We start from the raw sequence: 12,580 nt of genomic DNA on the forward strand, positions 1-12,580 counted from the left end.
AACAAACTTATAAATTGTAGGACTGTGTGAATAGAAAGGTTTTTACTGTGTTTTTGAATGTGCATACAAATTGGTCTCAAATCAGCGGGTAGCTTGTTCCAAAGAATAGGGCCACAATAACTGGACCTACCTTTAGCATACTTAGATCTGATTCTAAGAACAGTTAAAAAGTCTAAATCTAATGACCTGAGAGGTAAAAAAAAAAAATTGCATTGCAATAATCTAACCTACCTGATGTGAACACATGGACCAATTTCTCAGACTCAGCTTGTGATGGGAATTTTCTAACCTTAGATATATATTTTAGTTAAGGTAACCTTATTGATGTGATTGTCAAAACTGAGATCATTGTCCAAAATTATGCCAAGGTTCCTGACTTGCTCACTGTGTTTCAGAAAAACTGATGACAAATAAGAAGAAAGTTTTTGTTTTTGACTTTTTGGACAAACAACACGTATTTGTGTTTGTTCTAAAAACATTTGATAAATCCAGCATTCAATGTAATCGATGCAGCTCATTAGTTTGTACAAACATTTTAAATCATCAGAGGAGATAAATGAGAAGTACAACTTTGTGCCATCTGCACTTTTCCAGTTGTCATTTCAAGTTTCATTAAATTGCGTTTCTCTCTTAGTAAATTTGTCCCTTGCTTTCCGCCGTCGCTCCGCAATGATTGGTTAAAAGAAAAAAAATGGCGGCGTCCGCGTAGTTGTAAAAACATCGCGAAGCCGTATTAAAATTAAAATTTCGGCGGCGCAAGACAATTTGGAACTCACTGTGGCGTATTATGGTTATCATATTTCTCCGCTTGTAATGTCCTAAATCATAAAAAATATTATCCATGGCCTTCTTTCTGCATTAGCTTGCTAGCAAAACCGCTAGCATAATATCAGTGGAACAGAAAGATCTCATCTGTCAGCTTTAAACGGTAAGTTAAGCTTCAGTTTAGTTTAGATTTAGGTTGTGGATTAGGTTTAGATATTTTATTTATTTTTATTTTTTAATGCCTGGCTGTTTTTTAACAGAGATCATAAGAAGTAACCTCATGAGGTTCAGGAACCTGTCAGAAAACTATAAAGAATCAGTCCGTATCAGTCAGTGAATCTGTTTATCTTAATCACTGCACTATAACAGTGGTGTTTAATACGATCTCCATAATCATATTAGAGGTCCACAGATACAGATTTGTGACAACTTAAAGAAAAGTTCTGAATCTTTTGACACTGTGTTTAAGGGGATCTTTTTTGGCGTATGAGATCATTTTACGGGCATGGTTTGGCTCCACTTGCCCTCTTTGGCCTGGGTGTTAAGCATAACTCCCAAGGAACAGTAGTGACCCACTGGATGCCGTTGCAGTGGGTAAAAAATTGCAGTTATGTCAGAAATTACTGCAGTTTTTCAAAATACTCTGCTTTACTTTTTTTTTCCTTTAAAAAGTTCAAAGTATTTTTAGATTTAGTTTCAGTTTTTTTGAATCATAAAGACATTCAATTTTAAATTCAATTCAGTTTTAATCATATAGTGCCAAATCACAACAGCAGTTGCCTCAAGGTACTTTGATATGACACCCCAGTACAAGGGCCAGTTCAGTATTCAACTGAAAGTGGCGTGAGTGTTATGTAGTGGTTACCACATTTACCTTATTTTAAAGCTCCCTGGTAAGTGAGAGCGTTACATCTGGTGCAAAATCTGCCAAATCAAACTTGTGGATTCATCTTGTTTTCAAGGGAGAAAAGGGGGCCACCAAAAGTTAAAAGCTAGTGGTGTGAAGAGGCTAATCTCCCCTGCTACCTTTTCTCAAAGACCCCTAACTGTCTTCTCCCCGAAATACCTGTACAAAAACTTTGGTTCACTGCAGAAACTTTTTCTTTGGACAGTTACAATGAGTATGTTATCTGCAGGCTATATGTTTTATTTAATTTTTTAAATAAACTAAGATACCTGACTTTAGTTTTTCCTTCAACAACACTAATAATACAATTAAGTAGCTAAAAAAATTGAAGCTGTTAATTAATTAGGTTAATATACTTTTTGCAAATAACTGATTGATAGTAGTGTCTGATTTGTGAATTGTAATAATATTGTTGATCAGTATCACAGTGAAAAATTTATATTTTTTCAAGGGAGGTAATGAACATACTATTTGTTTCTGCTGTCCAATAAAGAGTTTGACTTAAGCACAGTAGTGTCATTCTTCAACAAAAGCTCAGCTGATTTTTTTGGCTTTGACACAAATAAAAGCAAAACTGTACAGAGAAAACGTTCACGAAACGCTTAACAAAAAGTGTGTTTTTCAAGTATTTTTATTAACATTTTTTCAGCCAACAAAATGCCTGCCTTCCGGCAAGTAGGAGAGAAGCAACTTCCTAACCCTGTACTGTGTATGGCATGGTCTCCAAAGAGGGATCTGATTGCTCTGGCCAACACAACTGGAGAGGTAATATTAAAACAATTATTCTGAAACACAGCTCAGTATTCTGTGTGTGTGTGTGTGTGTGTGTGTGTGTGTGTGTGTGTGTGTGTGTGTGTGTGTGTGTGTGTGTGTGTGTGTGTGTGTGTGTGTGTGCGTGTGTGCTTTTTAATACTTTAAATACTTGGCTTATGTTTTTCCATAGTTGCTGCTTCACCGCTTGGCTGGTTTCCAGCGTGTATGGACCCTACCACCCAGTGAGTATACTGGCAAGGAGATCACAGCGATTGCCTGGAGACCAGATGGCAAAAGTAAGGAGTGACTGTGCGCATCTTTTGCTTTTTTTAGTCATGTGTTTGATGGAATATATCCTCTCTTCAGTTTTGGCATTCAGTCTTGGAGACACTAAGCAGGTAGTCCTGTGTGATGTTGAGAAAGCAGAGATCCTCCATGTGTTTCCTATGCAAAGTCCTGTAACTTGCATGCACTGGATGGAGGTGATTGAGGAGAGCAGGTATGCATCGATTGAGGCTCAGGAACCAAGCCAATGGTGTGGAGGGTGTGTAGAATAATGAGAGTGATTGTTTTGATGTGTTTCAGTGCCCTCAGCTCTTTTTACAACTCTGAGGATGAATCCAAACTCTTTCTTCCCAAACTACCAACTCTCCCCAAGAGGTAACTGCAATATTAATGGCACATGCAATTATAAGAAAACAGCTCCTTGGATGAATTATTAATATTTGTCCAAACTTTTTTTTTCCAGCTATAGTACAACTTCAAAGATCTTCAGGTGGGAAAACATTTTAATAAAATGAAGCTGTTATCCAATGTGTGATTTGATCATTCCTTGTAGCAGCTGAGTCTATTTTTCTATCTCTTTCACAGTGAGGAAAAATCTGATGAGATACTTAAACTCCTGGGGGAAGTCCGGTAAATAATCAGTACATGAACAAACAGTTGTATCTCAAATGCACTGTGCTTTGTAAATGATTTCACCACCTTATGTTGTTTCCATGCAGGCTGAACATACTTGTTCTGGGAGGAAATGCAAGCTTTGTGGAGCTTTATGCCTATGGCATGTACAGGATTGCCACGCTGGAAGGGGTAAGGCTTTTTTTGCTTGTTTGCTTGTAAATCTACTTTACACTGATGACATTTTCATTAAGTGGCTTCCAAGTGAAGGAAGACCAAAGGACGCTTTTCAAAATGTCTTTTTATTTTGAGTTTAATAAGAATGTTATGATATCAGCAATAATCAGATATTGTGACAGCCCTAAATGATATAGATGTAGAGCTGTGCTAAGCATGCTAATCTGGTAAAAGCTATAAGTACATCAGATGGAGTTTATTTTTTTGTTCATGATCCAGTTCTGATAAAGTGAGCAGGCCTGTGAGTTGCTTTTGATATTCTGCCTTGCCAAAGAAAATCCAGAAGAGAAACTGTAGATCTGAAGGACTGTTACACCCCCTAAATGTAAGCGTATGTTATTGCAGCACCAGCAGCTCATATAATGTAAACATCAGCTGTGTGAGAAATGTAACGAAACAGAAAGAAATGTACTATTAAGCCTATATGCAATGCAGAAAATTGGTTTTGCCACATTATTAGCACAAGAGCTCCAAAGTGGTATGGATAGAGGTAAACCCTGTCTTCCTCACTGGGCAGGTATTAGCCACCAGAATTAACAATTTAACGTCAGACTTCATGTCAAAAGCAAACTATTTTAGGACCGCTTCCCTTTAAGCCAACTTTCTACTGATTAGTGGACACTCATAAACAGACAGTGTGAACTATGCTCACAGCTCAGAACCAGGGCTTTGTGTCTGGGGTGACCATATTTCAGACATTGCCTCTCTTTGACATCATAAAGAGCCACAAATAAAAAGAAGACTGTCTGAAATGGACTATTAAAACCATGCTGACCTTATTATTTAAAACTTTGGCCTTATTTAGTATGGGCATCTACCATTACCAGTAGCTATGTGACAGAAAATGAGGGAAAGAATCCCCTATGGTCCACTTTAAATGGTGAAACAATAAATCCCACAAATTACTATCTAAATTGCACAAAAATAATATTGATTAAACTTTTGCTGCTTTTGTTGCCGTAACAACACCCTGCAGGTTTTGGGAACGTGCCGGAGCCTGAGTCTGTCCAGTGATCTTAAGTCTCTGTCTGTCATCACAGAAGTCAGATCTGCTGACGACAACCCAGAGATCTGCTATGTTCAGGTGAGACGGATTGTTTGACTTCGCTTTTCCATTTTCTGACATCCTCTCTGCTTTTACCTAAATTTCTCTTAAACCGATGTCTTCTTCTTCCAGCTGGACACAGGGTTGTTGTCAGATTGCCTGCCTGAGGTCACCAGGATGGCACGCAAGTTCACCCACATCTCCACCCTACTGCAATACCTGCACCTCTCACTTACCTGTATGTGTGAGGCGTGGGAAGACATCCTCATGCAGATGGATCTTCGACTCACTAAGTTTGTGCAGGAAAAGAACACAAGCACTCAAGTTCAAGATGAGTTTCTGGAGCTTCTACTGTGGGGGCAGTCCAGGTGGGACAGAATTACGTTTTTTTTCTGCTGTTTGGATTTGCAATGTCTAGAGTGTCCTGTAGATGGTAGCAACACATCTTGAGCTGCTAACTCAGCGTGTTGTTCTGCAGCAGTTTGAGGTAAATCATGCCAGACTGCTCTCTTTTTTTACTTGCAGCCCTGAACTGCAGGCTCTTCTCATGAACCAGCTGACAGTCAAGGTGAGGCTACAGTCCCTTTTCTTCATGGACTCTTCTGCTAATGTGGCAGCACATAAATGTGTCTTTTCCTATATTAGTTTCTATTCCTATTAGTTAGTAACTTTTTTAGCATTTTAGTAACAAAACTGTGAATGTGTCTCATTATATATACATTAAATGGTCTGAACAACACAAATTTCTGGCATACATAAGTGATACTGGGTAAACTTTCAGTTTACCTCTGTACCTTGCTCCGTCTCAGCTCCAACACTCCTTCAAACAGTTGCTTTTTGCCATAATTTTCCCTCTGTGGACTTTGGACATGGAAAACGTTGAAGGAGCCAAACTTAAATACACTTTCAGTTGTGGTCAGAAGTATAGATGGGGATGAATGTCATGGTAATTTTTGACTTTTAATGATTTCTTTGCACTGTTCTTTTTCCAGTGAGGAATGATTGGAAAGCATACGTCTTTAATGACTTAAAAAAAAACAAAAATCGGGTGTAAAATTTATTTTAGGTTTTCACACAGGGTCAAAATACATACAGACTCACATAGGCATATTCACTTAACTCTTAATAAGTGATGCTGAATATTCTATAATGTATTTTAACTTGAGGTTTATTAACCTCTTCTCAGCTATAACAGATGAAACTGTTATAGCTGCAAAGGATGGGCCGATATCATGTTATGCCCTGTAGGTATGGCCATATGCATGTCAAGGCAGATGAATTAATACTTTTGGCAGTACAGTATAAATAAAATAAAATTTTATTTATATAGTGCTAAATCACAGCAGCAGTCTTCTTGAGGCGCTTAATATTTCTCTGTATACAATACAGGGAAAACCCCCCTATGAGTAAGCACTTGGCGACAGTGGTAAGGAAAAACTCCCGTTTAACAGGAACACTACCTTCCAATTCTTCAGCTTCACCTAAAATCAACAGCTAGATGGTTGAAACTTGGGCAAAGTTGGGTGGTCCAGTAGGACAATGACCCCAAATACACATCAGAACTGGTTTTGAAATGGATAAAGCAGGCTTCTTCTGAAATGGCCTTCCACAAGCTCTGACCTGTGGAAAATCTGTGGACCTGCCAGGAACCCAACCAATTTAAAACGAACTGAACCAATTCTGACAAGAAGAGTTAAATCTCTAAAGTTGAATCTTTCCATTTCAGAAATATCCTTTTACAATGGCCAGCCACTCCCCAACGACTGGTATTATCCAGCCTTGTCCTTATTGTTTGTGTTACTGGGTTACCAGATTTTCTCATCTGGTCTTGCACAAATTTTCTTTTTGGAGTGAAAAATAAATTTCATCCTCCATTAAAAAAAAATTGTCTCCACTGAGCAGATCTGTAGGTGCTGGCACTTGTTTTACACATATTTAACCAATCTGTTTCCATCATTGTAATATTTGCTTCCATCAGATCTTAATGTATCATAGCATGTGTCTTAAGGGATTGCAAGCTGATTCTTGTTTTTTAAAGTTGTTAAAGATGTATGCCGTGTAATTACTCCACCCTGGAAAAAGAACAGTTCAGAGAAATCATTAAAGTCCTAAATTACCATGACATTCATGCCCATGACAAGCGTGTGAGTGCAAGCATCCCGGGGAACATATTGTTTTTCTTGAGAAGCCTGGGTTATTTGTGTATTGTATGCTATCTTGTTTATCTGTTGCACTTTAAATATGTCAATTGTGCATGGCCCCTGCAATGAGCAGTGCCATGTTACTTCCTGGTTAAATAAAGATAAATAAACAAATAAACCTAACACACAGACCTACCTAAACTCAGCTTTGCCATACATTTATGGTAAAGACAGTTTAGATTAAACTCTAGTGTTATTTTAGTTTTTTGCATCCAGCTGTTTCTAGAAGTCTTTCTCCTGAGCTTATAACAAAGCTGAAGTGTCACACAGCAGCAGTGTCTATTCAGAAGTGAAAGAATCATGCATTCTTTTACTTATCTGACACAACTCCCATGGCTTAAATAAATAACAAATCATTCCTAACATGGAGAAGGGATGTAACAGCAAATAACATTGTGTATATCACTGTCTGAGTCACACTCTAAGCACTATAATAAGCTGCCATGCTGTAGCTCATGTCTAATAAGCAAATTAAGTGTGTATCTGTATAGGCTGTGACATCTGTAATTTTTATAATAACCTACTACTGAAACTCTGACATGGTTAGATGTCACTTTCAGTACTCTCACAACTCATAGGATAGGTGTGAGTACTGTGTGCCATTCTCTCAGTGCTGTGAAATTATCCAAATCAAGGCTTCAGGTAAATTATGTAAAAAGGGGCTTTTTGTCCAGTTGGCAGAATACCGTCACCTTAACATATTGATGAAGCCAGCAATGTTTTGTCTCCAATGTCTAAAAACGGCTTAAGAAGCATTAAGGTATACGAGTTTGTGAGAAGTTGAAAATGATGGGTTTTTTTTATTTAAAATTAATTTCTATTACAGGGATTGAAGAAGCTTGGACAGTCCATTGAGTCTTCCTATTCCAGCATCCAGAAGCTAGTAATAAGCCACCTGCAGAGGTATTTTGTCTTTTACTTTTCATCATGGCTGCCCTACCCTTTGACTGGTTGTCATTTTAAATCTGTCGCTCTCTTTTGCTGGCTGCAGTGGCTCAGAGGCTCTGTTATATCACCTCAGTGAGGTGAAAGGAATGGCCCTGTGGAAACAAAAGTTTGAGCCCCTCGGCTTGGATGCAGCAGCTATAGAAGGTGCATTTCAGGACATGCACAATGATTTAAAACAGGTTTTTTATGTCAGTAGTCACATGTGTGTATTTTATTTTATTTTAGGCGCTATCACAGCAGTTGGATCCTTTTCCCTGAAAGCAAATGAACTTCTGCAGTAAGTTCAGGACCGTAATTGAGTAATGCACATGTTTTTTAGAATTAGTGCTTCTGTTTTCAAGTATAATAACTTTTTTTGCCATTTAGGGTGATTGACAAGAGTATGAAAAACTTTAAGGCCTTTTTCCGTTGGCTGTATGTAGGTAAGAAATAAAAAAAAAAAAAAAAAAAGAATTGTTGATCTTGAAACATTTAAAATAATTATTGTGCATGTATGGTCTTATTTATAGATTTGAAATTACTGTTTATATGCTCACACACTTTTTGCTTTCCCACAGCAATGCTCAGAATGTGTGAGGAGCATGTGCCACCAGAACTCAATAAGGTGAGCTTTATTTTTTTATTTATTAAATGTTTACTAGAAGCAGTTAACAAACCATTCCTCCTGTTCAATATATGGTAATCTACATCCCAGCAAATTAATTGCACAAATTGACATAAGGAAAATAATGTTAGAAATAATGTTATTTTGATTTAAGTGTTCATGGGATTATTTTAACATCCATTATTTATCTAAACATGTTGTTTAACTCCTTAGATGACTCAGAAGGACATTGCCTTTGTTGCTGACTTCTTGTCTGAGCATTTTAGTGAGGTGAGCTCAGCATAATATCAGAAACATGCTAATAAGTTTAAAGACTTTTTTAACTTTTTAATTTAATGTGGTTTAACAGAATGAGGAACTCTTCGGTCGTAAAGGGAAGTACTTCAACGTAGAACGAGTTGGACAGGTAAATGGTTTTGTACTGTTTATCTTTAGCTGGTCTTTTTTTGTTTGTTTATTTGTTTGTTTTTAATGGAACTCCTGCTTGACCGCATAGTGGTTTGTCTTTCCTAATAACATTTACAGTACCTGAAGGACGAAGATGAGGACCTTGTGTCTCCACCCAACACAAAGGGGAACCAGTGGTTGAAGTTTTTACAGGACAGCACACACCTGAAAGGTGAATTATCACCTTTGTGCGTTTCGGAGTTGGGTTAAATTCTTTGTTTTGCGTGAAACTACTTAAATGTTGATTGTACTCAAAATACCTGTTAGTTACCTGATTAAATGTTTCATTGGTTTATTTAGGGAGCCCTTTGCTGTTTCCTTCATATCCCCAAAAGTCTTTGCACTTTGTCAAGAGGATGATGGAGAATGTGATTGAGGATTGTCTACAGAAACCCGCAGTAAGTTTTGTGCACTGTAGATTTCTGCAGTCATTCAAAATATAAGGCTGGCTGGCAATGTTGTGTCCTCTCTCCTCTTAATTGTTTTGTTTCTTTGTGTGTAGGAAGTAATTGGAAAGTCGGTAAAACAAGCCATCTTTTTGCCCTTGTACAACGTGCCAGAGAGGTATAATCTTATGTGTAAAATCTGTTGTATTTTAAATATAAGCCATACACTGAGACTAAATTTGTATTTACCTGTTTTTTTAGCTCCGAAAACACTCCTCGGCTTTTTGAACTTCCATCTTTGTATGTAAAACACAAACATCATGCAGTTTTTTTTGTTTTTTTTTTATCTGTAAAAGCAAGATGGGGTTTTAATTAATGTTATTCATTTGTCAACCTATAGGTGGAATGACAAAAAGGCCAAAATGCATTATGTTGTGTTTTGCATGCCAGAGATTTCACCCCACAAACTCTACCTGTTACGCAGAGGAACTGACCCAAACAGGTACATTTCTGTAATTCAGTAAGTACTTTTTAGATATTTGCTTTTCATTTCTAACCTCATTTGTTTTATATTTTTGCAGACCTATCCCAAACAGCGTCATGTCGATTAATCTCACCCATCACCTTGACAGTGGGGATGATGGAAATGCTGCAGACCAGTGAGTCACGTTTATGTTGTTCCTTTACTGTATTAACAGATATAAACGCAAAGAAATGTGTTTATGTGAAAGGTGTTTATGCAAGGCCAAAAGATTTTAAGGTGTGTTTTTTTTTTTTTTTTTTTTTTTTTGTCAGGTCTCATTATTTTTACAGCTACCTGGATGCTCGTTTTTATGACGATGAAATGCTAACTGTGGTCTTACAAGGATCTGAAGAACTCAACGCCATGCGTGTCCTTGCTCAAATTCCAATTTCTTCCAGCTTAAGCTGCGAGACAGAATTCAACTGGGAGCCAAACCTGAGGTTTGTGTTTACGAATTTTTTTGATTTATCTTCATTTAATAATTATAAATCTTTTTCTGACATTTAAAAAAAAAATGCAGATACACAGGTACATGACACATACATCATCAACGCAAACACTCTAGGAACACCAGCGAGTCCCATCCAGGTGCAGTCTGTAGGTTGATTACCTTTTTCTTGCATCCCAAATTAGAACTTGAACGGCCCACCTCAAATATAAAACACCCTACTTTTATTTGAAGTAAGGAATAAGTGGATTTGTAATTTTGTTACTGTTTGCTCTACAAAAGTAGTACCAACATTCCTTTTTGAACATTGCCTGGACAGCCTTCCATTGTTTTACTTTTATTAAATCAATTTTTAGATTACATATTTTCGCACACCAAAACTGAAGCACTGAACAAACTTCTTGGTCTATAGCACATAACAAGCCACGATATTATTAAGATAACCCATGAAAATGCTCTAAAAATTACCAACAAGTACACACATAGTGAAGCGGTCCAGTTTCTTGACCAACAAAGCAGAGCTGAGGCATGTGAGACACTGATCAGCTCCTGCTGTTTTTTTGTCAGGACACTTGTCGAAGTTGCCGTACCTGTAACGCCACGAATCTATGAATGACTCATAAACAAAAATTCTCCCCACGCCCCGAAAATTGTCCAGTGCTCATAGTTTGATAACCTTGATAATCACATTGCTCTCAAACCATAACCAATGACATAGCATTGCTGGTAGTCACAACCATGTTTGTTGTGTTTATCTAATTAAACCACCAATTTTAAGGTGCTGAACCTCAAAAGTGTATACATATATTATATCACTTATAAACTACTCGCATATTCACAGATTATTAAGTACTATTTTATTAAATCTTTTGGAAGTACTTAAATGTAAATGTAGTTGGTTTATGACATGTTGTAAAGCTAAAACTTTAACTTTAAAGTGCACATCTAACCTTGGCATATATTTACAGGCTGGACCAACAGAGCAGTTCCATCCCGTCCCAAGGCCTGGTGTTGGGTAATCAGTGGCGTGAACTGGAAAACATGAAAGCCCAGTTTGTAGCTGTTAATGGAATCCGCAAAGTGGCCTGTGTGGTAAGAATTCACATTATATTTAGTTTATGTGGATTTTGTTTCACGATATCATGAGTCATCTGCACTGCTGTGTTTTTCAGTGATCAGTCTAATGTCGTTTAAGCCATTTTCAGTCTTCTCATGTTTCTCCGGCAGTGGGGGAATTCCAGTGAATGAATATTGTGGACTGTGGCCAAACATTTACTTTTTCTTTCCCGACAGGTAAGTACCAATCTGAGGCACATACGTGTTTTTGAGATGGATGTGGAAGATGAGGATGAGGAGGGAGCTGACTCACAAAATGCCAGTGCTGATCAGGAAGGACTGGAAGCTACCATGAGCAGCCAGGGACAAGGAGAGGAGGAGAATTTGGAGGCTGAAGGTGGGGCTGGAGAGCAGGAAGAGGGAGAAGGTGTTTTTCAAAAATCTAAGGAGCACCTGGAATCAGAAGAGGCCCTGGATAGCTGAGAAGCTATCTCCAATAAATTAATCTACAGCTTTCTTTTTTGTTACTTACATTTTGCTGTTATTGTTGTAGTTTTTCACAGCATTTGTAAAAAATAAATAAATAAATAAATGAAGATGTAAAAATAAAGCTACATTCTCATGTTTGCTTTATCTTGACTAGTATTTTTTTTAATGGGGTCCCACAGGAAGGGACCCACAGCGAGCATTATTTAAAAATATTTGGATCCTTTTTTTACATAAAGTTCTCAATTATACCTTAATAATAATACTTTAAAAGTTTTGTCATCAGATTATCAGAAGATGAAGGCTAGTATTTAATTTTACACTGCTATGCAAAAGTCTTTAACAATCCTTTGTAAGACCTTGTAATTTTTTGATTTTTAGTAATTTACAAATTGAGCAAAAGTTCTGAAGGCCTTTTTCTTTGAATGAAAAAGCAGCCAATGTCCAAGCATTTAATCTGTTCCCATTTATTAACTGATACTGTGAAAAAGGCAAAAAAAAAAAAAAAAAAAGACTGTTTAACGAGCATAAAATGTAAATTTATCTTGGCATAGTGTGCAGCATGTCCTTAAAAAAATATGAGGATACTCCATAATTGGAGGGTAACAGAAGCAGCAGGCCTACAAAGCGATCTACATCTGATCAGCAAGTTAATTTTTTTTTTCAGAATTATTAGATATTTGAACTCTGTATCCCAGTAGTTATAAATGTGTAAGACTGTACCCAGGCGGTTAGTTGTAAATATGTAGTAAATCACAAATAAACATTCAAAATCCTGCGTTTAGGAGTTCATTCATATGTTACAATGTGGTTTCTGTAGCCAAATTTTCGATCCATATCTATAACGGTGTAGTTATATGTGCACGCGCAAATAGGT

General features: G+C 37.2%; 1 protein-coding gene across 1 annotated transcript; it reads left to right on the forward strand.

The window, feature by feature from the left end:
• Nucleotides 1–670: 670 nt before the first annotated feature.
• Nucleotides 671–12,431, forward strand: anapc4 (anaphase promoting complex subunit 4). Its single transcript, XM_080877217.1, has 27 exons — nt 671–928; nt 2,322–2,437; nt 2,616–2,721; nt 2,792–2,924; nt 3,011–3,085; nt 3,174–3,200; nt 3,296–3,340; nt 3,430–3,514; nt 4,536–4,643; nt 4,737–4,972; nt 5,130–5,172; nt 7,632–7,708; nt 7,797–7,897; nt 7,979–8,030; nt 8,120–8,175; nt 8,311–8,357; nt 8,571–8,627; nt 8,707–8,763; nt 8,883–8,976; nt 9,105–9,202; nt 9,307–9,368; nt 9,452–9,490; nt 9,591–9,692; nt 9,772–9,849; nt 9,986–10,153; nt 11,130–11,253; nt 11,455–12,431. Exons 2-27 carry the CDS (start codon nt 2,330–2,332, stop codon nt 11,698–11,700), a joined length of 2,424 nt encoding a protein of 807 aa, XP_080733343.1. The 5' UTR covers nt 671–928; nt 2,322–2,329; the 3' UTR covers nt 11,701–12,431.
• The last annotated feature ends 149 nt before the right edge of the window (nt 12,432–12,580 follow it).

Source organism: Rhamphochromis sp. 'chilingali' (assembly GCF_963969265.1).
Source record: "Rhamphochromis sp. 'chilingali' genome assembly, chromosome: 3".
Classification (NCBI taxonomy): Eukaryota; Metazoa; Chordata; class Actinopteri; order Cichliformes; family Cichlidae; genus Rhamphochromis; species Rhamphochromis sp. 'chilingali'.